This window comes from Macaca thibetana, chromosome 7, assembly GCF_024542745.1.
Source record: "Macaca thibetana thibetana isolate TM-01 chromosome 7, ASM2454274v1, whole genome shotgun sequence".
NCBI lineage: Eukaryota > Metazoa > Chordata > Mammalia > Primates > Cercopithecidae > Macaca > Macaca thibetana.
Genome location: NC_065584.1, coordinates 101831701 through 101855385, shown reverse-complemented (window position 1 = coordinate 101855385; position 23685 = coordinate 101831701). Strand labels below are relative to the sequence as shown.

General features: G+C 51.5%; 1 protein-coding gene across 1 annotated transcript; it reads right to left on the bottom strand.

Moving 5' to 3' along the window:
- Positions 1 to 199: 199 nt before the first annotated feature.
- Positions 200 to 23472, bottom strand: HAPLN3 (hyaluronan and proteoglycan link protein 3). Its single transcript, XM_050797686.1, has 5 exons — positions 23306 to 23472; positions 9735 to 9905; positions 4350 to 4718; positions 1891 to 2193; positions 200 to 1176 (listed from the first exon to the last, which is right to left on the bottom strand). The coding sequence occupies exons 2-5, from the start codon at positions 9856 to 9858 to the stop codon at positions 890 to 892; spliced, it is 1083 nt and encodes a 360-aa protein (XP_050653643.1). The 5' UTR covers positions 9859 to 9905; positions 23306 to 23472; the 3' UTR covers positions 200 to 889.
- Between the last annotated feature and the right edge of the window lie 213 nt (positions 23473 to 23685).

The following is a 23685-nucleotide window of genomic DNA, read 5'->3' as shown; positions in this document are numbered from 1 at the left end:
AGCACCCAGGACCGGGTGAACCATTGAGCAGGCAAGGCTAGAACCAGCCCACAGAGTTCCCTGTTCACCCCAGGGACCTGACCCAGCCAACCTACGAAGCCTGGGCTAAAACTGCCCCCACCACACCCACCAGGCAGGGGCCTGCGCGCCCTGAGACCAAATGAGATGGAAACACAGAAAAGGACTGGGGATGGCGGAAGGCGGTCATAGCACCATTTATTGTCTAAAGAAAGTACACACACCTGAGAACAATGAGAAACAATTGTTTCTCCCCACACAGGGAACAATGAGAAACAAATGACAACAAAACAGATTCTTTGGAACCAAGAGGGGGAGGGGAATGGAGAGGGGAATTTCTCCCTTCCCTCATATTTCACCCGGAAGCCTAGAACTGGCTTCCAGCCCTAGCCCTTCAGTGGGCAGACTGGGGTCAGCAGCTTCACAGAGAAGTAGAGGTGGGCAGGAGAGGCCCAAAGCCCAGCTCTGGACGGCCCCGAGGCCCTCTTCTTCCCCTAGGCTGAGGGGCAGGGAGAACTGTGCCCACCATGCCCTGACTCCCAGTGGCATTCTGGACAGGCCACCGCCCGCTCTGGGCACCAACCTCCTTAAGGGAGGGAGACCAGCCTGGATGGTGGGGAACCCTCCAGAGGCCCACAAAACCGCAAATGGCCCAGGGAAGCAGGCAAGATTTCTGGAGTGGGGCGTCCAAGAGCAAAGGGAGGCATTGGGTTCTGTTTGCTTTACAAAAAAAATAGTAAAAAAGTGTTTAAAGAAAATTTAAATTGAGAAGTATAAAAACAGTTAAAATGGCTCCAACCCACAAGGGAAAACGAACCACTCAATAAATACACAGCCAGTGAGAGAATTCGGCAGGGGAGGGCCCCACGTCCTAGTGCTGGCGGTAGCAGTAAACACCGTACAAGCGGCTCTGTGGGTCAGGGAAGCCAAAGCTTCGGACCCCAGGCTCCGGGGGCCCACAGTTGGGATGCGGGTGAACCACAGGGTAGCGGACGCTGCCATCTGCCAGCCAGCCAGCGTCGCAGCGGTCCAGGCCATGGAACTTCCAGGCAGCAAAGAGCTGTCCCACCTTGGCGATTGTGGCGTCATCTTCCTGGCAGGCCTCCTTTGCCTCTGTCAGTGTCAGCTTCTCAGGGTGCTCCAGGTAGTACACCCGCCCTGGGGGAAAGGGGGCATGAGTGCCAGACAGCACAGGGGGCAGCCAGAGAGCACAGCGGGGCCTGCAGAGATGCCAGCCCCAAAGACCCATCTGAGCCCAGGGAGCTACCATACTGCAGGCATCTGCAGAGAACACTTCCTAATCTTCACCCTCTCCCAGAAAGCTCCGTCCCACCTGCCATAGAACCCGGGTCCCTCCAGTCATGTCTGCACTCCCCCACCACTCTTCCCTATTTGCACCCTGGGTGGACACCCCACCTAGGCTGGACCAGTCAGGGTTTCTTGCCCATTCGGTCATTTACTGAACACCTACTATGTGTCAGACACTTTTCCAAGGGCTTGGCATATGACACTGAACCAGTTTCGGTTTTACTTGCTCATCTTCCTGTGAAAAGAGCTGCTTTGTGAAGACAGGCTGTGTTTTATTTGTCTGTGATTCCCCGGAGTCTAGTCTAGGCTCTAGCGTATGGTAGGCACTCAGTAAATATTTGGTGAATGAAGAAACCAATGATCGGCATAAAGCAGCAGCAGCAGCAGCAGCAAAGCACTCGAAACTCAACCAGACGCTGCTTCAAGGGTGGCTAGTGCTCTTGGCCTCCAGGTGGCAGTGCCAGCAGAGCCAGCAGAGGGGGCCAGAGCTCCCCAGAAGCTGCTCTCCCACAGGTCCTAGATGGCCACCAAACCCGCAGGCCTGGCCTTGGCCATTCCACTCACCCTTGAGGGCAGTGGCGAAGCAGAATACATCATAGCGGTGCCGGCGGCGGTGGCGGGGGCCGTAGCTTCGCACGCCAGGTGCCAGGCCCGGGCCACCGCAGGGCTGCCGGGGCAGCATGATGGGGTACTGCACCGTGGCGTCCTGCAGCCAGCCCGCGTTGCACCAGTCCAGGCCCTCCTCCCAGGCCCGGAAGAGCTGCTCAAAGGAGGCAACCACCGCGCCCTGCTCAGCACAGACCTGCTGGCCCTCATGGAAGTTGAGCTGATAGCGCCCGTTGGGGGACTGGTAAGGAAAGACCACACCTGTAGGGGGAGGAAAGAGGAGCTTAGGGGGTGGCCAGGGGCCCAGCTGGCTGGACACCCCACTCTCCTCCCACCCTCACTGGGACATGTGCTCCCTGCAACACACACACACATACACTGTCCCTCAGAAAAACTCAGCTAACCTCTGACCTCCTGTCCATTGCTGCCTCTCTCCTGGGACTCAGCTCATTCACAGCAGTACTCAGAAAACATCCATGAGTTAAGGTAATTAATTAGTCAGTTAATGCCCCAACAATAGAAGGGAAACGATACCTAATCCACAAGGCTGTTGCCAGACCCCCACTCATTAGCTGGGACCTGATAGAGAGCTGTCTTGCCATCTTCTCCAGACAAGCCCGGACTTTGGGCTCTAGGGGCCAGGTTTGACTCCCAGCTCCCCACTCATTAGCTGGGACCTGATAGTGTATGTTATTATTAACGTGGAAATTTCCTAGGAAACTGCAAAGAACTTTCCACGTGCGGCAGATGATTTTCAGGAGAAGGAGAGGCCCTAGAGGGCATGGGGAGAGGGGTGGGGAAGGGCCTTTCCATAAAGGAGGCTCAAGGGCAGGGAGGTCCGGGGCAGGCGGTTTCTCACCTTGTGGCCAGGGTCTGATGGGGGCCGCAGGCTTCCCTCAAAAGATATGTTCATGTTTGAAATTTTACTCTAATAAAAAGTTTTTAAATTTCGGAGATGCAGTCTCTACCAAGTCAATGAAACCTTAAGGAGTAGAGGTGACCCTAGAAGTCTGGGAAGGATACCACTTGACTGCTGTTGTTTACCCAGAGTCTTTGGAATCTCCTCCCTGTGGCCAAGGACCTGGGAATAGCCTGAGCCCCAAACCTCCAATCTCATCAGGGCAGGAAGCCAGGCACCTGGGCAAAGCCAGGTTGGGTGGCAGAGAAGCCCATGGGCTCTGACAATCAGCTTGCAGCCTCCACATGTGTTTGCCGGGGGACTGTTTCATGCCTGGTTCCACCCCAAATTCCTAGCCCTTGCAGCCCCAGGAATGGGGTGAGGGCTCCCTGTTTCTCTAGGCTGCCCCTGCAGACCCCAGACCAATGACTCTTGCAGGTTCTCCCCAACTCCACTGCCACCCCAAGTTCAGGAATGAGGAATGTGGACCCTCTGAGCCACCATTTAAGCCATGTGGACACTTGTGGCAAAGACAGAGAATGCATTTTAAGTATGTACATTTTATCCTCATTACCTCCGAGGGAGGTAAAGGAGGAAAGATTGTGATACCCCATTTTACACCTGAGAGGCCCAGGGTTCTAAGGGGGATGAGGCATTTACCCAGATGTCACAGCTGGGATGGGCTGGGGCTAGTCAGGTCACCTTCCTCTATGCCTAAACTGCCCTTAACATGTGGGAGAGAGATGAGGACACACAGCCCCATCCTAGAGACAGAGAAGGTAAATACAAATTAAAGATCAAACACGGACCTCACATACAAGATCTGGCTTGCAGGGTGTGGCTGGTTTGGACAGCATTGGGTTTTTGTTTTTTGTTTTTTGGGGGTGTTTTTGTTTGGTTGGTTTTGTTTTTTGTTTTTTGTTTTTAAAAAGAGGTTTTTACATAAAAATCAGGAGATCTCACATAAAAATATAAGCTTATCTTGTCAAGCCAGAAAATTCGGCAGAGTGGGGCCTGCATTCCGGCAGGGCATCATCAACTGGGCCTGAGTAGGGAGGGAGATCCCTGGGGACAGGACAAGGGCTCAGGAGTGTGCCCAGTCCCCACCACTCCCATTATCTTACACTGGGCTGCCTCATTCACTTGTGTTACCCGCTAACCTTGCTTAAATCTCAGTTCTATCTCTAATAAGCTGTGGGGCCAGCTCTGGTTTTCCTCTCTCTGAATGGGATGTGAATGAGAGCGGGTAGAGGGGAACAGATTTTAGAGGCTGGGTGCTTGGGTTCAGACCCCAGCTCTGTCATTTACAAGCTGTGTGACCTTAGGTAAGTTACTTGACCTCTCTGTGTCTCAGTTTCCTCACCTGTAAAATGGGGGTGATAACAGTAGCTTCCCTGTGGGTTGTTTTGAGAATTAAGTACTTATAAATGTCTAAAGCACAGAGAGCTGGATGTTTTCTCTGGTCCTCTCCCCTCTGCTCTCAGGTCCCAGTGTCACCCAGTCCCCATCAGGGTCTCACCCCGCAGCTCCAGCTCTACCAGACCGCTTTCATCCTCCAGCCCATCAATGACCTCACAGCGGTAACGCCCATAGTCCTCCAGTCGCAGATCCTGGATCTCCAGCGAGACATCATGCTCCTTCTCCTGCCGCAAGTGCACGCGGCCTTGGTAGTCCCCAAAGGAGCGGTGCCTCACCCCAATGGCCACCAGCACGTCCTTCTCTGGGGCCCCGTTCTCCGACAGCTTCCACCATTTGATGCGCACGCGCCTTGGGGAGCCCAGGGCCGGCTCGTAGTGGTAGCGGCAGGGCAGGATCACACTGGCCCCTTGGTAGGTGAACAGGGTCTCCTCGGGTGTCTCCACCACCAGCTTCACTCCATTGAGGAGGTCTTGGGGGAGAGATAGGGTGCAGATGAGACCTGCTACAGCACATCCGTACCCCTGCAAGGGCCACCTCACCCCCTCATCCGCGGCTCCTCCAGGCTCAGATTGCAAAAATGGCCACCATGCTCCACCCCTCCCTGGATCCACATGCTCTGCAGTGTGACTTTGCATATCCTTCCATCAACAGATGACATTTATTCCCCCACCCCCTTGAATCTGTGCTGGCCTTGCCACTTGCTTTGACCAACTGAATGCCTTGGAAGTGACTATTCATCATGTCTGTTCTAAGCATAGGCCCCAGAGGGCCTTGCTGCTTCCACTCTTTTTCTTAGGACTTTGCCAGCCACTATGAGCACATGGCCAGGCTTGCCTGCTAGAGGATGAGAGACTACACAAAACAGAGGCAGAGCGCCCCAGCTGAGGCCATCCTACAGCAACCAGCCCCCCGCTGACCTGCCCACCACGGGCAGGCACATCTGCAAGACCCAACTGCAAGACCTGAAGAAATGGAGCCCACTCCAAAATGCTGACCCACAGAATCATGAGCTAAAAAAAACGGCTGTCATCTTAAACAAGTCACTAAGTTTTGGGTGGTTTGTTATGCATCAAAATCTAACCAATGCAGCGGGCAACAAGAGCTATCCCACATGAGGTGCATGGCCAGGACAAGCGGCCCTGATAGGAATCCCTCAGAGTTTCCTTCCCCACCACACTGGCCAGAGGACAGCACAGCCCCAGCTTTACTCTCTGGTCCAGCTGTCCGCCATAACTCTTCCCAAATACCGAGCAGCCTAGTGAGCTAAGGGCAGAACTTCTAAAGGAGACTATGCTCAGGGCTCCGAGTTACAAATACACACAGAACTCAACATGCAACAAAAGAATCAAGTTCATAGGCTAAAGCTGCCTCTTCTTTAACTGGGGAGCCCCTATTGGAACCTCACTGATTCATTCTCTTGGGTCTAGACTTCAAGACATGCTTGATTTACTCAAGGTGGGGGACAGGGGCCAGGCATGGTGGTTCACGCCTGTAATCCCAACACTTTGAGAGGCCAAGACAGGAGGATCCCTTCAGCCCAGGAGTTTGAGACCAGCCTGGGCAACATAGCGAGACCCTGTCTCTACAAAAAAAAAATTTATAACTAGCTGAGTACGGTGGCATGGGCCTGTGGTCCCAGCTACTCGGGAGGCTGAGGTGGGAGTATTGCTTCAGCCCAGGGGGTCGAGGCTGCAGTGAGTCATGATCGCACCACTGCGTTCCAGACTGGGTGAGACAGCAAGACTCTGTTGCTGAAAACAAAATAAAAACAACTCAATTAATTAAAAAGGTGGAGGCAAGGGGACAGCCTCATGGGTAAGCAGGAGATGGGAGGTTCCCTGTAGAGGAATCATGCTGAAAAAGAGCTATACTTAAGGTGGCAGATTGCCATATGTAGAGGCCTCCAAGTGTGGCCCTCGGGTCAGTAGCATTAGCATCACCAGGAATTTGTCAGAAATGCACATTGTTGGGTCCCAGTGCATCAGAGACTCTGGGAATGGGGTCCAGCCTCCAGAGGACTCTCAGGCTCATTCAGGTTAGAGCTGTCCTGCTCTGCAGAGGCAGTAGGTACAGAGGTTTGGAGTCGGGCAATCCGGGCTTGCATCTTGGTTCCACCTTTTCCCAGTTGTGTAATCCAGGGAATTCAAGCCTCAGCTTCCTCATTTGTAGAATGGGTTAATTACAGTCCCTACAGAGGGCTGTGATAAGGTTGAAACTAGGTAAGGCAGGACGCCTGGCACACAGAAAGTGTCCAATAGATATGAAGCAGGGCTATCATTTAGGGGTCACTTCCTTGGTTCTTCCCAACTCTCTTGAGTAAAGCTACCTTTGAAGTTTTAACCTGAATAAAATGAAAATGTACATCCATATAAAAAAATACTATACAGCCATGTAAAATAATCTGGTAGATGTACATTCATTCTTTGACTTAGAAAATTATTTATATTCTGTGAGGTGATAAGGGAGACTACAAAATCACATGTATGACATGAGCTGATTTTGTTGGAAGAAAGTTTTCTAAATCATAAAGGAAAGCCTCGGCCAGGTGTGGTGGCTCACGCCTGTAATCCTAGCACTTTGGGAGGCCGAGGCAGGCAGATCACTTGAGGCCAGGAGTTCGAGACTAGCCTGGCCAACATGGTGAAGCCCCATCTCTAGTAAAAATACAAAAATTAGCTGGGCACGGTGGTGCACGTCTGTAGCCTCAGCTAACTCAGGAGGCTAAAGTGGAAGGATCTCTTGAGCCCAGGAGGCAAAGGTTGCAGTGAGCTGAGATCACACCACTGCACTCCAGCCTGGGTGACAGAGTGAGACCCTATCTCAAAAAAAAAAAAAAAAAGGAAAGGCTAGAAAGAGATACCTAAAAAGTTAGCAGTGGTTCCCCTGGGTGGGGGGATTATATATGACTTTGCTTGCATATTCAGGGACAAAAGGGAGAGAGAAAAATTAAATGTCGGCCTGGTAGTATGGTGAAACTATAGGTAGGAAGTTTAAGTTTTTTAAATTCCACAAATCTCAATAAAGTAGTGCTTGTAGGCCCGGCACGGTGGCTCACGCCTGTAATCCCAACACTCTGGGAGGCTGAGGCGGGCGGATCACGAGGTCGGGAGATTGAGACCATCCTGGTTAACACAGTGAAACCCCATCTCTACTAAAAATAGAAAAAAATTAGCTGGGCATGGTGGTGGACGCCTGTAGTCCCAGCCACTCGGGAGGCTGAGGCAGGAGAATGGCATGAACCCAGAAGGCGGAGCTTGCAGTGAGCCGAGATCACGCCACTGCACTCCAGCCCAGGGGACAGAGCAAGACTCTGTCTCAAAAATAAATAAATAAATAAATAAACAAATACAGTAGTGCTTGTACAACAAAATAAATTCTGAAGGAAAAGGGTGTGGTCGGCTAAATAATGGCCTCCCAAAATACCCTAAATCCTAATCCCTAGAACTTGTGAACATTACCTTATGTGGCAAAATGGACTTTGCAGATGAGGTTAAACTAAGGATGTTGAGATGGGGAGGGTATCCTGAATTTTCCAGATGGGCCCTAAATGCAAATACGCAAGTACCTGTTTAGAGGGAGGCAGAGGGAGATTTCCACATAAAAGAGAAGGCCAAGTAGCCATGGAGGCGGAAATTGGAGTGAGGCAGCTACAGGCAAGGAATGCCAGCAGCCATCAGAACTGAAAGAGGCAAGGCAAGAACAAATTCTCTCCAAGAGCCCCGAGGAGGCACAGTCCTATCCACACCTCGATTTCTGCACAGTGAAACTAATGTTGGATTTCTGGTGCCTAAAGCAGTGAGAGAATACATTTCTGTTGTTTCAAGTCACCAAGTTTGTGTCAATTTGTTAGAGCTGACCTAGGAGACTAATAAAAAGGGGGAAAGTTTCTCTGCAGGCACAATCATCTACTCAAAGGCAGAGGGAAAGGTGAGAAACCCCCAGCCCTGCGCTTGCAAGTTCATGTGTCATCTCTGAACCAGGCTGTGAGCTCTTCATGGCAGGTGCTGGGTATTACTGAGACCAGCAAGCTGGTTCGTTCCTTCCACAAACAAATGGAACAAGTTTTTTGTTGTTGTTGTTGTTGAGGCAGAGTCTCGCTCTGTCACCCAGGCTGGAGTGCAGTGGCGTGATCTCAGCTTACTGCAACCTCCTCCTCCCAGGTTCAAGCAATTCTCGTGCCTCAGCCTCCCAAGTAGGTGGGATTACAGGTGCACACCACTACACCCGGCTAAGTTTTTGGGTTTTTTGTTTTGTTTTGTTTTGTTTTGAGATAGTCTCAGTTTGTTGTTCAGGCTGAAGTGCAGTGGCACGATCTTAGCTCACTGCAACCTCTGCCTCCTGGGTTCACGCCATTCTCCTGCCTCAGCCTCCTGAGTAGCTGAGATTAAAGGCATCTGCCACCATGCCCGGCTACTTTTGTATTTTTAGTAGAGACAGGGTTTCACCAAGTTGGTCAGAATGGTCTCAATCTCTTGATCTCATGATCCGCCCGCCTCGGCCTCCCAAAGTGCTGAGATTACAGGCATGAACCACTGCACCTGGCCAATTTTTTGTATTTTTAGTAGAGACGAGGTTTTGGTATGTTGGCCAGGCTGGCCTCGAACTCCCGACCTCAAGTGATTCGCCCACCTCTGCTTCCCAAAGTCCTGGGATTATAGGCATGAGCCACCGCACCCAGCCCTCAGCTTGTCTTTTTAATAGCTGTGTGACCTGGACAACTGGATTAACTCTCTGAGCCTCAGTTTGCTCATCTACAAGAACAGATGATAATGGAATCTACTTTCAGGCTGTGAGGGCAGGCAGCATCAATTCAGCCTGGTCAGCACCCATGCTTCACTAGTGATTACAAATGTGTATTTTCGGCAGGGCTTGTTGGCTCACGCCTGTAATCCCAGCACTTTGGGAGACTGAGGTGGGTGGATCACCTGAGATCAAGAGTTCAGGACCAGCCTGGCCAATATGGCAAAACCCCCATCTCTACTAAAAGTACAAAAATTAGCCGGGTGTGGTGGCAGATGCCTGTAATCCCAGTTACTTGGGAGGCTGAGACAGGAGAATCGCTTGAACCTGGGAGGCGGAAGTTGCTGTGAGCTGAGATCGCGCCGTTGCACTCCAGCCTCGGCAACAGAGTGAGACTCTATCTCAAAAACAAAACAAAGAAAGATTCAAACTCACATCTATTTGACCCGAAGTCCCCTTTCCACTGGGGGGACCAGGGGAGGACACATTTAAGCTGGACCCTGAACAACTGGCAAGACTTTTAGGGAAAGTAAAAAGCCTAAGTGAATTGGGCCCCATGCTTAAGGGGCTGGCAAACACAGGGAAACAAAATCACCCCTTCCTCTGTCTGCAAAGCAAGCTGGTCCACTACAAGGGCCCTGCTGGAATGTCCCTGTCCCAGCCTGGAACCCACAGATCACAGCAAGAGCCAAGGAGGTCTAGGTCACCCAGGGGAGCAAAGAGCTAGGTGGAGGATGTCGCCTACCTTTGCCATGACCGTTGCCTGGGTTCTGGTCGTTGGCGCTGTTGGAGTAGTAGAAGCCATTGTAGAAGGGCAGTCCGTAGGAGCCTGGCAGCAGGAGCAATGGGACCAGGAGCAGCAGGCCCATCTCCTCATGCCAGGGTGACCCGGGCCAGGCTGGGGCCCCAGGGCAAACTGGGAAGGGGAGGAAAACAAGGCAATTAGAAAAGCCCAGCTTCGAGAGCCGGCATCCCCTCTACTCCAACACCATTCACTCGTTTGCTCAACAGCTCACTGCGGGACACCTGCCACCTGTGTGCCAGATGCTGTTCCCAGAGCTGAGAAGACAGCAGTGACAAGCTAGATGAAGCTCCTGCTTTCAGGGAACTGCACCCCGAAGGCAAGATGGGAGATCAGCAAAGAGACAAATTATAAGAAGGAAGTAACAGGCAGCTAAAAGACAACAGAGAAAATTAAGCAGGATGATATGACAGGCTCAATGTTTTTCAAGCCAGAGGTTTGAATTTGAAAGGTTATGAGCAGGCCGGGCATGGTGGCTCAGGCCTGTAATCCTAGCACTTTGGGAGGCTGAGGCAGGCAGATCACCTGAGGTCGGGAGTTCGAGACCAGCCTGGCCAATAGAGAAACCCCATCTCTACTAAAAATACAAAATTAGCCGGGTGTGGTGGCGCATGCCTGTAATCCCCAGCTACTTGGGAGGCTGAGACAGGAGAATCGCTTGAACCCAGAAGGCAGAGATTGCGGTGAGCCAACATCACACCATTGCACTCCAGACTGGGCAACAAGAGTGAAACTCTGTCTCAAAAAAAAAGAAAGAAACAAAGAAAGGTTATGAGCAGCATTTTTAAATGACACCAAATCAGCTAAACTAGAACAGAAAATATCAGGGTGCATAGATGGTATGTTAAGCAAAGATGAGTCCTGCTTTTTTTTTTTTTTTTTTTTTTTTTTTGAGATAGAGTCTTGCTCTGTCGCCCAGGCTGGAGTACAGTGGTATGATCTCAGCTCACTGCAACCTCCGCCTCCTGGGTTCCAGAGATTCTCCTGCCTCAGCCTCCTGAGTAGCTGGGACTACAGGCGCCCATCACCACGACCGGCTAACTTTTTGTATTTTTAGTAGAGGCAGGGTTTCACTGCCTTAGCCAGGATAGTCTCCATCTCCTAATGCACCTGCCTTGGCCTCCCAAAGTGCTGGGATTACATGGGTGAGCCACTGCGCCCAGCCTGTTTTTTGTTTTTCTGAGAAAGGGTCTCACTCTGTCGCCAGAGTGGAGTGCAATGGTGCGATCTCAGCTCACTGCAACCTCTGCCTCCCGGGTTCAAGTGATTCTTGTGCCTCAGCCTCCCACGTACCTGGGATCACAGGTGTAAGCCACCATGCCCAGCTAATTTTTTTTTTTTTTGAGATGGAGTCTCGCTCTGTCGCCCAGGCTTGAGTGCAGGGGAAGCTCCGCCTTCCAGGTTCACCCTATTCTCTTGCCTCAGCCCCCCGAGTAGCTGGGACTACAGGCACCCACCACCACACCCGGCTAATTTTTTGAATTTTTTAGTAGAGACAGGGTTTCACCATCTTAGCCAGGCTGTTCTCAAATTCCTGGCCTCAAGAGATCCACCCACCTCAGCTCCTAAAGTGCTGGGATTATAGGTGTGAGCCACTGCACCGAGTAAGGTCAAAAATATTTTTTTTTTTTTTTTTTGAGAAAGAGTCTTGCTCTGTCACCCAGGCTGGAGTGCAGTGACACAATCTCAGCTCACTGCAACCTCCACCTCCTGGGTCAAGTGATTCTCATGCCTCAGCCTCCTGAGTAGCTGGGATTACAGGCGCGTGCTAACATGCCCGGCTAATTTTTGTATTTTTAGTAGAGACAGGGTTTCGCCATGTTGGCCAGGCTGATCTTGAACTCCTGACCTCAGGTGATCCACCCTCCTCAGCCTCCCAAAGTGCTGGGATTACAGGCGTGAGCCACTGAGCCCAACTCAAAAATAATTTTTGAACACCATGCTAGAGGTCTTGGGAGCTATTCCAGTTTGGGTGAGCACTCAAATGAAAGAGGTAGCCCACCCATGGGCTGTAGTTTGATGATTTGATTTTTTTAAATATTGCATTAAAATATTATGTCTTGATTACTAAGATTTTTAGCAAACCCCCTTCCTCCCCGGCTTAAACCTCACACTGAGGGCTACTGCCTCACTCATGTCACCCTAGCCTCGCTCACCTACCATTTACTGCACACTCTGAACAATTAAAAGATGGGGTCACTCCTTGAAGGAGCTTGGTCCAGGGAGGGGGCAGAGTCGTGGGCAGGCAGTCTCGATTGCTGTGTGGTAAGTACCAAGATGGAGGTACAGAAACAGGAATGTCCAAATGAGACTGAAGGTACAGGAGTTTGCCAGGTGAAGAACTGACAGGTTTATCCAGTAGGGCACTGCCACTACAAAGGTGCAGATGCCAGCAAGAGTCCCGATCCTGGGGGTGCTGGGGGTGTACAGGGGTTCCTTCATTTGTCCCACACACCCACCAGATCCATCGTCTGTCCTTCTCTGACATGTATTGGTCCCTGTGGGTCACTTGTCTCGGTTCCCCGGCCCTCTGGCTTCTAGTGGGATAGAGCCAATGGGAGGCACTCAGAGAAGATGGCAGAGAGGGAAGAGAAGGAAGACCGGGCATTGCTTCCCGGCTCCCTTGCCACCCCAGGGCCTCTGCCACACAGTGTCTGCTGCTGCTGGTCTCTGAGTCCCCAGCTTCCTTGTTGAGTCCCTTCACCCTGCTCTCTAGAAGTCATTCCTCCATTAAAGTTTCTTCATTGGAATCATCTGGGCTGGATTCTGCTTCCTGCAAATACCCTGGCTGCCATGGGGGAGAGGAGGTAAGGGGGTCACCAGAGCCAGTGTCTGGACGCCTTGGGTGTCAGGCCCAGAAGCATATCCTCTTTTTATTTTTTTTTTAAGATAGAATCGCACTCTGTCGTCCAAGCTGGAGTGCAGTGGCAAGATCTCAGCTCACTGCAACCTCCGTCTCCTGGGTTCAAATGATTCTCGTGCCTCAGCCTCCCGAGTAGCTGGGATTACAGGTACGCACCAACACGCCCCACTAATTTTTATATTTTTTGTAGAAACGGGGTTTCGCCATGTTGGCCAGGCTGGTCTCAAACTCCTAGCCTCAAGTGATCCACCCACCTCGGCCTCCCAAAGTGCTGGGATTATAGGCATGAGCCACCACACCTGGCCAGAAGCCTATCCTTTGTCCTGGGGGCCAGTGATGGCTTTAAGCAGAGAAGTCACAGGATCAGACTCACATGTTAAGATACTTCCCTGCAGGGACTGAGTGGAAGGTGGACCTGGGGGCAGCAAGACAGCAGGCAGCTGCAAACATAACTATGATTATCATGTAGCAACGTGGAAGAATGCTTAGGGTGTGAGTTAAAATAGACAAAGCAGAACATACAATTGCCTCTGCTATGATTGCAACCATGTGGTCTTGTGAATGCCTGTGTACAGGACCCAGAAGATGAGGAAACACTTAAAAGAAAGAGGAAGGGAGGAAGGGAGGACGGAAGGGAGAAGAGAAGGAAGGAAAGAAGGAAGGGAGGGAAGGAGGGAGGGAGGGAGGGAGGAAGGGAGGGAGGGAGGAAGGGAGGGAGGGAGGGAGGGAGGGAGGGAGGGAGTGGGAGGGAGGGAGGGAGGGAGGGAGGGAGGAAGGAGGAAGGAAGGAAGGAAGGAAGGAAGGAAGGAAGGAAGGAAGGAAGGAAGGAAGGAAGGAAGGCAGGCAGGCAGGCAGGCAGGCAGGCAGGCAGGCAGGCAGGCAGGCAGGCAAAGCATTGGCTTGTTAGAGTGATGGGATTGTGAAGTAAACATTCTTGTTTCCAGAACAGTCAGGAGCGTTTGCTGGAGAGAATGGATGTAAAGAAAGTTGAGAGGCAGAATCCACCATTCTCTTAGACATCTTCACAGAAATCCCGAGGCCCAGACGTGCCATCTATGCTGTGCACTGCAGCCAGGACACCAACAACTCTGAGGCCCCGCTTCTTGTCCAAGAGGAATTCATTCCCCTGTTGACACCTGTAAGGCCCCTTGGCGATAGAGAACTGGGAGGCCTAAGCACAATGGGGCAGCCTGGTACAGAGTTTGGGAACTGGAAGATCGGAGTTCAAATCCCACCTCTACTACTTATTCACTGCGAGATTCTGGGCAAGTTTCCTCGGTTACAAAATGGAGATCATAAAACTCACCCTGGTATATTTCTCACCAGTGCATTCTAGTTTTCTCCTAAAGTAACAGGTATAGATGGGTGTATGGCCGCTCAGCTGAAGACTGCATTTCCAGCCTCTCTCGCAGCTAGGAGAGCTATGTGACTCAGTTCTGGTCAATGGCAGCAAGCAGAAATAACATGTGCCACATCCGGGTCTGGCAGTGAAAACAATTACAGATGCCTTTCCCTGGTATTCTTTCCCTCAACCTTCTGGAAACCACAGTAGCCAGCTAAGAGTCAGAGATGGAAACCACAGATTAAATGGCAGAGCTGCCCATCAGTCCTGGACCTCCTCCACTTGCACTGTCCCATGAGAGAGAAACAGAGTCCTATCGTATTTAAGCCACCACCTTTTGCGTCCTTTATTTTTTTTTTATTTTTTTATTTTTTTTGAGACAAAGTCTCACTCTGTCACCCAGGCTGGAGTACAATGGCACAATCTTGGCTCACTGCAACCTCCGCTCCCAGAGTCAAGCAATTCTCCCTGCCTCAGCCTCCTGAGTAGCTGGGATTACAGGCACCTGCCACCACACCTGGCTAATTTTTGTAATTTTTTTTAGTAGAAATGGGTTTCGCCATGTTGGCCAAGCTGGTCTTAAGCTCCTGACCTCAGGTGATCTGCCCACCTCAGTCTCCCAAAGTGCTGGGATTACAGGCGTGAGCCACCACGCGCGGCCTGCATCTCTTTGTCAACATAGCTTAACCTCACTTGTCCTAACAAATACACACGCCACAGCATTACTATGATGAGCATAAAAGTATTAACAGCTGAGCACTTACTCTCTCATTTATTTTATCTTTGTCTTTGTTTTGAGGCCAAGTCTCACTCTGTTGCCCAGGATGGAGTGCAGTGGTGCGATCTCGGCTCACTGCAACCTCCACCTCCTGGGTTCAAATGATTCTCCTGCCTCAGTCTCCCATGTAGCTGGGATTACAGGTGTGCGCCACCACACCCAGCTAATTCTTTGTATTTCTAGTAGAGATGGGATTTCACCATGTTGCCCTGGCTGGTCTCGAACTCCTGGGCTTAATCGTTCTGCCCGCCTCCACCTCCCAAAGTGCTGGTATTACAGGTATGAGCCACTATACCTGGTCTCTCTCATTTAATCCTTACCACTACCCCGAGATGTGGGCTTATAAGTGTTCCCATTTTGCAGATGGAAAAACCAAGGCGCAGAGAGACTAAGTCATACGCCCAAGGTCATCCAGCTAGGAAGTGGCAGAGCTAGGATTCGAACCCACTCCAGCCCCAAAGCCTGGAACCACAATGCCAAATTCAGGGAGGTGATTGTGTGGCACACACAGCCCAGCGGCCCAAAGCAAACCCTTGTAAGAGTTCATTTCCTCTCCCTTTCTTCAGGCTCCACACCTGGAACCAGGAGGGAAGTAGGGCCTAGACTTGATGTTTTAGCTTGATGTCCCGGGCTCCCCGCTGTCCCTGCGCACCTAGAGTCTCCTTGAGCAGAGGGGATCCCAGCTGCTGCTTATAATGTTTCCAGCCTCTTACAGCGGCTCATCTAGCACAAATGCTCCCCAGTGAGAAAGGGCTTCCTAAGGGTAAACAAATGCAGGGGTTTCTGCCATTAAGTGACATCAGTAGCTCTGGGGGGAAAAAAAAAGTGCATTTTTGCAAAATCATGCATTAAAAAATAAAGTTACAGGGAAATAAAGTCAGGACAGACTGCTCAAAACATGTAACTTTGTAATCAGAGAGCTAACAAAATAAGAACAATCTGAATTTAAAAAAAAAAAAACTAGCACCGTTAACACTCCACTGACATCTGCACCCCACTGATGCCTCCATCAGCCCCTTGCAGCTTTCACCACTGGGACAAGTGCTTCCTCCTTCGAGATGTAAGTCCTCAGAGGCTTTGGTTTTGATGGAAACCAGATTTACCAAAATTCAAAGTCTGACCCAAGGTGAAGTCATCTTCTTCCATTTTTTTTAACATAGGGATATGTCTTTGCAATTTCTTCATCATATTCCTAGTTTTATCAGTAAACTTTTAGTTCTGTTAAGCAGCTAAGCCAACCATGCAAGCATTCCTCCTTCACCATAGCTACTGCATCCTTAGGTTGGGATGGTGAGAGTTTGGATATTGAGATTTTGGAAATGTGGGGTAGGAAGGGATGCTGTGTTCATCCAAACTACAGGCGCCCGCCACTATTTTTTCCTGTAGTTTGGTGAGCGCCCGCCTCGAACAGCAAGAATTAGGATTGCGGCTGGGTGTGTTATCCAAATCTATTTGGTTCCTGAGTTTGGAGCTCATTAGCCTCATGCCTATAATCCCAGCACTTTAGGAGGCCGAAGCGGGTGGATCACCTGAAGTCAGGAGTTCAAGAACAGCCTGGCCAACATGGCGAAACCCTGCCTCTACTAAAAATACAAAAATTAGCTGGGCATGGTGGCAGGCACCTGTAATCCCAGCTACTCAGGAAGCTGAGGCAGGAGAATGGCTTGAACAGGGGAGGTGGAGGTTGCAGTGAGCTGAGATTGCGCCACTGCACTTCTAGCCTGAGTGACAGAGCAAGACTCTGTCTCAAAATAAACAAATAAACAAACAAACAAAAAAAGAGTTAGGATGGCGAGAGACTTCTGGATGCATACTAAAGAATGGCACTTTCTGCAAGACTGTCAGTATTTATGTTAAGGAACTCACACATTGCTAAGGCTTCATATTTAATTACGAAAAATCTCCAGACATTCACGGGTTGGGAAAAATCACTACTGAACCAATGCAATTCCGTGTTAAACTGACATTGTTCCTCCATCATTCTCACCAATCATGGATGAGAACCAACGCAATTCCATGTTATACTGACATTGTTCCTCCACCATTCTCACCAATCATGGATGAGATGAGTCTCGGTTCAGAAACATGCACGGAGGCAGAACACGCTGTAGCACCTTCTGCTGTCCTCTGGTGAGCTCAGCACTTGAGCCTCTGAGGCACCCCTTCCCAGCCTCAGAAACCCCAGCACACCCTCACAACCTTCAGCCTGGCACCACACTTGCTCCCTGGGTTTTAAAGGGCTTCTACATCCAGCAGCTCCCATGATCCTCCTAAGAGCTCCCCATGGTTGGCAAGGATAATTTTTTCTCCCCATTTAATCCACAAGTGAATAGAGCCACAGAGACATGAAGCAACTATCCAAAGATCACAGGGCCAGGAGGTGGGACAGGCAGAACTCTGTTCAATCCTTGTCAGCCAATCCCATAACAGTCTGTCATAAATTTTTATTTATTTATTTATTTAAATACATATTTTTTTGAGATGGACTCTCAGTCACCCAGGCTGGAGGGCAGTGGTGTTATCTCAGCTCACTGCAACCTCAGTCTCCCAGATGCAAGTGATTCTCCTGCCTCAGCCTCCTGGGTAGCTGGGATTACAGGTGCCCACCACCACGCCCAGCTAATTTTTTTTTTTTTTTTTTTGTATTTTTAGTAGAGATGGGGTTTCGCCATGTTGGCCAGGCTGGTCTCGAACTCCTGACCTCGGGTGAGTCACATGTCTTAGTCTCCCAAAGTGCTGGGATTACAGGTGTGAGCCACTATGCCCAGCCCAATCTGTCATATTTAAAGACTGCCTTCTACTTGTCAGTGCGCTTCCATGGACACGAGTCTCTGTGGGCCTCCCAGTGTCAGAATTATTATCCCCATTGTACCCCAGGTTCCGAAATGCTGATACAGACAAGGAAAAGGAGCTGGGGGCCGGGCACAGTGGCTCAAGCTGTAGCACTTTGGGAGGCCGAGACGGGCGGATCACGAGGTCAGAAATGCTAAGATGAAAACTAGCTGGGCCTAAGGTTGGCATGAACCCGGGAGGCGAGCCATGAACCCGGGAGGCGGAGCTGCAGGTAAGATCCAGCCACTGCACTCCATAAGAGCGAGACTCCGTCTCAGCTGGGACTTGGTCTCATTCATTCAACACGTATTTATCATGCATCTATTGTGTGCCAGCCACCATTCTAGGCAAAAGAGACGTCCTCATGGAGTTTACATTCTAACGGAAGACAATAAGCACAATGCGCAGGCTCTTGAGCTGCATGGTGGGGCCCATTCCCACTCTGCGGGGTGTACTTTTGTTTCAGTAAATCTGTGCTTCTGTTGCTTCATTCTTTTGTTGCTTTGTTTGTGCGTTTTGTCCAGTTCTTTGTTCAAAACACCAAGAACCTGGATGATTTGTAGTCAAGACCCTCCACTGGGAACATATGTTGACGAGCCAGCCAGGAGGTAAGCCCAAAGTTTGGCATTTATGTTTTCTCTTTTTCCCTTTTCCTCTCTGCTCCATACAAGGCAACCCTGTTTTGTTTTTGTTTTTGTTTTTTTTCAATCTCTCTCTCTCTCTTTTTCCCTTTCCAATTCAGGACTGTCAGTGGACAGTGCCTATGCACAGAGGCAGCTGTAGGTTTCTGGCCGGGGCCACTCTCTGGTGAAATTGAAAGGTTTCCCTGTGGAAGTGCCTGGTCACCACCGCCCAGTTGGGGTGAGGGACCTGAGTCCTTTTCCTTTTTTTCTTTTTCAATCTTGGAGTGGCCATTTCCTAGTAGGTCCTTAGGAACGGAAGCCAACTGGCCAGGGCCACTCTCTGGTGTTACCTGAAGGCCAAGGAGTGAATGGGGGCAGCTGCCTGCGTAGAAGCGGGAAGGGCTCTTTTCCATCTTTTCTGGTTACGGTCCCCAATCCCTCCATGTGATGCAATTGGCAGTGGCAGCTCTTCCAGGGTGACTCACACACATTTCCAGTGACTTAAACCCTCTTTTCTTATGCTAAATTCTCCTATGGAGTTAGCCCATAAAATCAAAAGATAATGTCTCTTAGGTATTTTGACCTCCCTTCTCCTATTCGATCTATTCAACTGGCTGAGGACCTTTGGGACTCAGAAGCTTTAGAACACATTCTACATCTTGGACCTCCACTGAGGGGATCCCATAGCTTGATGGTCATTGCTTCAGCATCAATTTGCTTGCCCCGAACCCCATAGAAATTCTCAACCCCAATTCTATCACCCCCAGACCCTGGAACACCCTGCCAACCTTGGTACTGTTAACTCCACAATGTTTGGGAACCTCCTTAGTCCTGCAAGGAGTGCAGGAAGATATGGCCCATCTAAATTGGTGCGATGCTAAAAGTCGGGGATTATACCCAGGAACAAAGGGAAAGTTCGCAGTAGGCCATCACCTCTGGAGGGTAAACAAACAAAAGAGAAAAAAACAAACCCACAATGTGTGATATATGTAATGTGAGAGTGATGCAGGTGATAGAGAAAAGAGGAAGTAGGAGAAAGGGTACCTTTTGGACAGGGAGGGTCAGGAGGGCCCCAGATATACAATGAAGACGCAAACCTGGAAAATCCTGGGAGAATGGGCATTCCAGGGAGAGGGAACAGCAAATGCAAAGGCCTGTGGCAGGAATGGCTCAGAGGTCAGTAGGACTAGAGCCCGAGGGACAAGAGGGAGGGTGGCAGGACATGATGTCTAAGTCATGGCCAGAGGCCCCATGATGTAGTGCCTTGGCATTTATTTATTCTAAGAAAGAAAGACATTGCAGAGTCTCAGCAGAGGAGTGGCATGAATCTGCTTTACACTCTCAAAGGATCATTCTGGATGTTTTCTGACTGCCAATCAACTGCATGTCCCCCTCCTGGCTCCTCCTTTCCAAGCTAAAAGGAACCTGGGTTATCTCCATCACTTCTGGCCTCTCTCCTATGGGGCACCCAGCTTTGCTTGCTCTCTGGTTTATCACTTCAAGTGGAGGGTTATGATCTGGTCAACACCTCTCTTTGTTGGATGCTAACTCAGCAGTAATGTAATCTCACATTGAGGGGATGTCAAGAAAATTAAAAGGAATTGGCCAGGTGCAGTGGCTTACGCCTGTTATCCCAGCACTTTGGAGGCCAAGGCGGGTAGATCACCTGAGGTCAGGAGCTTGAGACCAGCCTGGCCAACATGGCGAAACCCTGTCTCTACTAAAAATACAAAAAATAGCTGGGTGTGGTGGCGGGTGCCTGGAATCCCAGCTACTCTGGAGGCTGAGGCAGGAGAATTGCTTGAACCTGGGAGGCGGAGGTTGTAGTGAGCCGACATCATGCCATTGCACTCCAGCCTGGGCAACAGAGTGAAACTGCTTCTCAAAAAAAAAAAGAAAAGAAAAACAAAAGGAATTTTAAGAAAAGATCAGCTGTGTGCCCAAGAACGACAGGCCAGGAGGAAGCTGGCCATTTTCCAGTCCTCTCTGAGAGACAAGCAGCACACACGCCCAAGGTTTCAAGTTAAACTCATTGAGTTTGGGTCTTAGCTCTGCCACCTGCTAGCTGGGTGACCCTAGGAAAGTCATTTGACCTCTCTGAACAGAAAATTTCCTCTCTCCAGAGAAGACTAAAGGGGAACTCAGGGGCTGAGGACAAGCACAGCCTTGAATGCTAAGGTCAGTGCACGGGACAGAGTCCTGGGTGGGAGTCGGGAGTGGCAATTGCCACTTGGTTGCTGCCTTGCCCCAGGTCCATCTCTGACCATCCCTGACCACTACCACTGAGGGGAGGGATGGACAATCTCCGCTCCCCTACCATGGCTATCCAGCCACCAGCTCCTCAGGACCACCACAGAGGTGCCACCAGCTGGAAGGCCCAAGACCAAGTCCAGCCCAGTCACTTTGGCAGTGAACAGCTCCCCAAATCTTCTGGAGTCCTGTCTGGGCACTCAGACCTGGGCTCGGTATTGAAGCTGGACACACTGCATCCTGCTGAGTGACTTCAGGCAAGTTCACCTCTCTGTGCCTCTATTTCCTCATCTGTAAAAAAAGGAACTTAAGGCCGGGCACGGTGGCTCACACCTGTAATCCTAGAGCATTTTGGGAAGCTGAGGGGGGTGGATCACCTGAGGTCAGGAGTTCAAGAGTGGCCTGGCCAACACAGTGAAACCCCTGTCTCTACTAAAAATACAAAACTCAGCTGGGTGTGGTGGCAGATGCCTGTAATCCCAGCTACTGGGGTGGCTAAGGCAGGAGAATTGTTCGAACCCCAGAGGCGGAAGTTGGAAGTTGCAGTGAGCTGAGACCACACCACTGCACTCCAGCCTGGCTGACAGAGTAAGACTCCATCTCAAAAAAAAAAAAAAAAAAAAAAGGAACATAATGGGCTGTGGTGACAATTATAGATGATGTAAGATGTATGATAGCAGTCGCTGGCATGTAGCAGGTGCTCAACAAATGAATACGGCAAAGACTTCAGGCTCTAGAAGCAGATTGGCTGCCTGCATTCAGTTCTGGCTCCACCCACTTACTAACCCTGTCATTGGACAAGTCGCTGCACCTTTCTGAGCCTCAGTTTCTTCATCTTTAAAATGGGGGTCACAAGCCAGGCACAGTGGATCACGCCTGTAATCCCTGCACTTTGGGAGGCCGAGGTGGGTGGATCACTTGAGGTCAAGAGTTCAAGACTAGCCTGGCCAACACGTGAAACCCCATCTCTACTAAAAACACAAAAATTAGCCGAGTTGGCGTGGTGGTGGGCCTGTAATCCGCTTGTACGTCCGAGACCATCCTGGCTAATACGGTGAAACCCCGTCTTACTAAAAATACAAAAAAAAAAACTAGGGGCAAGGTGGCGGGCGCCTGTGGTCCCAGGCTGAGGCTGAGGCAGGAGAATGGCGGGAACCCGGGAGGCGGAGCTCGCTGAGAACCCAGCCCTGGAGGCGGAGTTTTGCCCAGTGAGCAACCCAGAGGCGGAGTTTGAGTGAGCAGAGATTGAGCCATTGCACTCCAGCCTGGGCAACAAGAGCAAAACTCCATCTCAAAAAAAAGTGGGGAGGGGTCACGACAATACCAACCAGAAAACACTTTCGTGAAGATTAAGGGAGAGAATAGCTGCAGAGCACTGAAAATACTGCTTCATGCTTGAGGATAAGGAGCAAGCACTGGGAAAATATGACCTATTACTACACTTGTGAGCAGTTCACACAGTGAAGGCTTACACCATCTCAGTGGCTCTTTCTCCTCTCTCACTGCCTATGAGACAAAGTGGTCACCACTGCCTCCTCTTCACAGTTGAGGAAACTGAGGCCAAGAGTGTGAAGGTCAGTGAACTACCCAAGGCATTATCTTTGTCAAATATCTCGAACTTAGAGAAAATTCAGGTTTCCTGATGGCCAGCCCGTTGCTTTTCCCAGGCGCCTCTAGCCTAGGGACCCCTCCACCAAGAACAGTAAGCCCGGGCTTGGAGGGAGGGTGGGTGGCACCTCCCTGCCAGGGGCATGTCCGCACTGGGCCGTCCGTGAGTACAAGTTCCCCAGGTACCAGAAGGGGGCAGCATCGCCCGCAAGGTCTGCACGAGCGCTGCTCCCAGTGAGAAATTTGACATCCTTGTCCCTGTTTGCATAAGGCTTGATCCGCGCCTTTGAAACCTGCAGCCCCCAGGAGAATGAAAGCCGGAGGTGTTTCCTACCAGCATTCCCAACCCGTTGGCCCAGGTGGCGTCGCGGGAGAGAAGCCAGGGCCTCTCTCAATCGCCGCCCCCTGCTGCAGGGAGGACAGGCACTCCCGCGGGTCAGCGCTGGACACCGAGGTCGGAATAGGTTCACAGGCTGCCTGTGGCCACCCAGCGAGCTGGTGGCAGAACTGGGTCCAAGTGCCGTGCTGTTTCCATCCTGGCTGCGCACGAGCCTACGTTCCTCCCTGAGGGTCGCCATCTCCCACCCAGGGCTCTGCCCTCCACCCTCCCTACCCTTCTGGCCTCGCTGTCCCTGGGGCAGGAACCCCGGTGAGCGAAGTCTGGAACCCATAGGCATCCGTTACGTTTGCCCCAGGGCGCCCAGAGCCGGCCAGCCGCGGTCCAGAGACTCAGATCCGCCAGCCGCCTCGCAGGTTGCCCCCAGCCCCTCCCAGGGCTCCCGGGGCCCCCGGAGCATCCAACAGATACCCAGGGGCAGGGCCTGGGGCGCCGCGGACGGCGCTGGAGGCAGCCGACCCTGGACAGACGACAGGGGAGAAAGCCAAGCGGCCCCTGGCAGGAAGGGGGCTGGAGGCGGACGGTGGTCTCGGAGGCCAGGGGGTCCGCTCGGGCTCTGCTCCCTCACGGTGGGCACGAGGGTCCGGCGTGAGTCTGCCTGCGCCCCCGCGCGGCTCCCTCCCCACTTGTGCCCCGGGCGCCCCTCGCCCGGGATCACAGCCCATCTCAGCCGGGGCCTCCGCAGTGCCCGGCCCACGCCTCCTGCCCCTTCCCCCGACCCTGCCCGGGAGGTGTGGGAACCCGCAGGGCACCCAAAGCGGGGAGGGAGGAACCCGGCCCGCACGCAGCCCCAGAAGCTCAGCGACCCCTGAGCCACGTACCGTCCCCAGGCAGCTCCTCGAATGCTAGAGCTCTCGGGGCCGCGAGCTGCCCCGGTCCAAGGCGGCAGTCGGATTTCGGGGAACTTAAAAGGCTAGAAAGGAAGCGGCAGCAGAAAAACCCCCGCGCTCCCGCCAGACCAGCCCCTTAAAGGAACACGCGCACCTTTCCCTCCCAAGGGCTGGGCCCGAAGGGAGGAGTTACTGCAGACTTGAGCGGTCTCCAGACTTGCTGGGAACCACCGCAAAGGGAGTGTGCAAGAATTGAGGCCCTCACGTCTTGGGAAAGGAGAGTAGGGGTGGAATAGGAGAGTCTGGGGAGGGGGGATCCCCTGAGAAAGCCTGGTATACCAAAAACAGTGGGAGTAAGCAGGGGAAGCCCC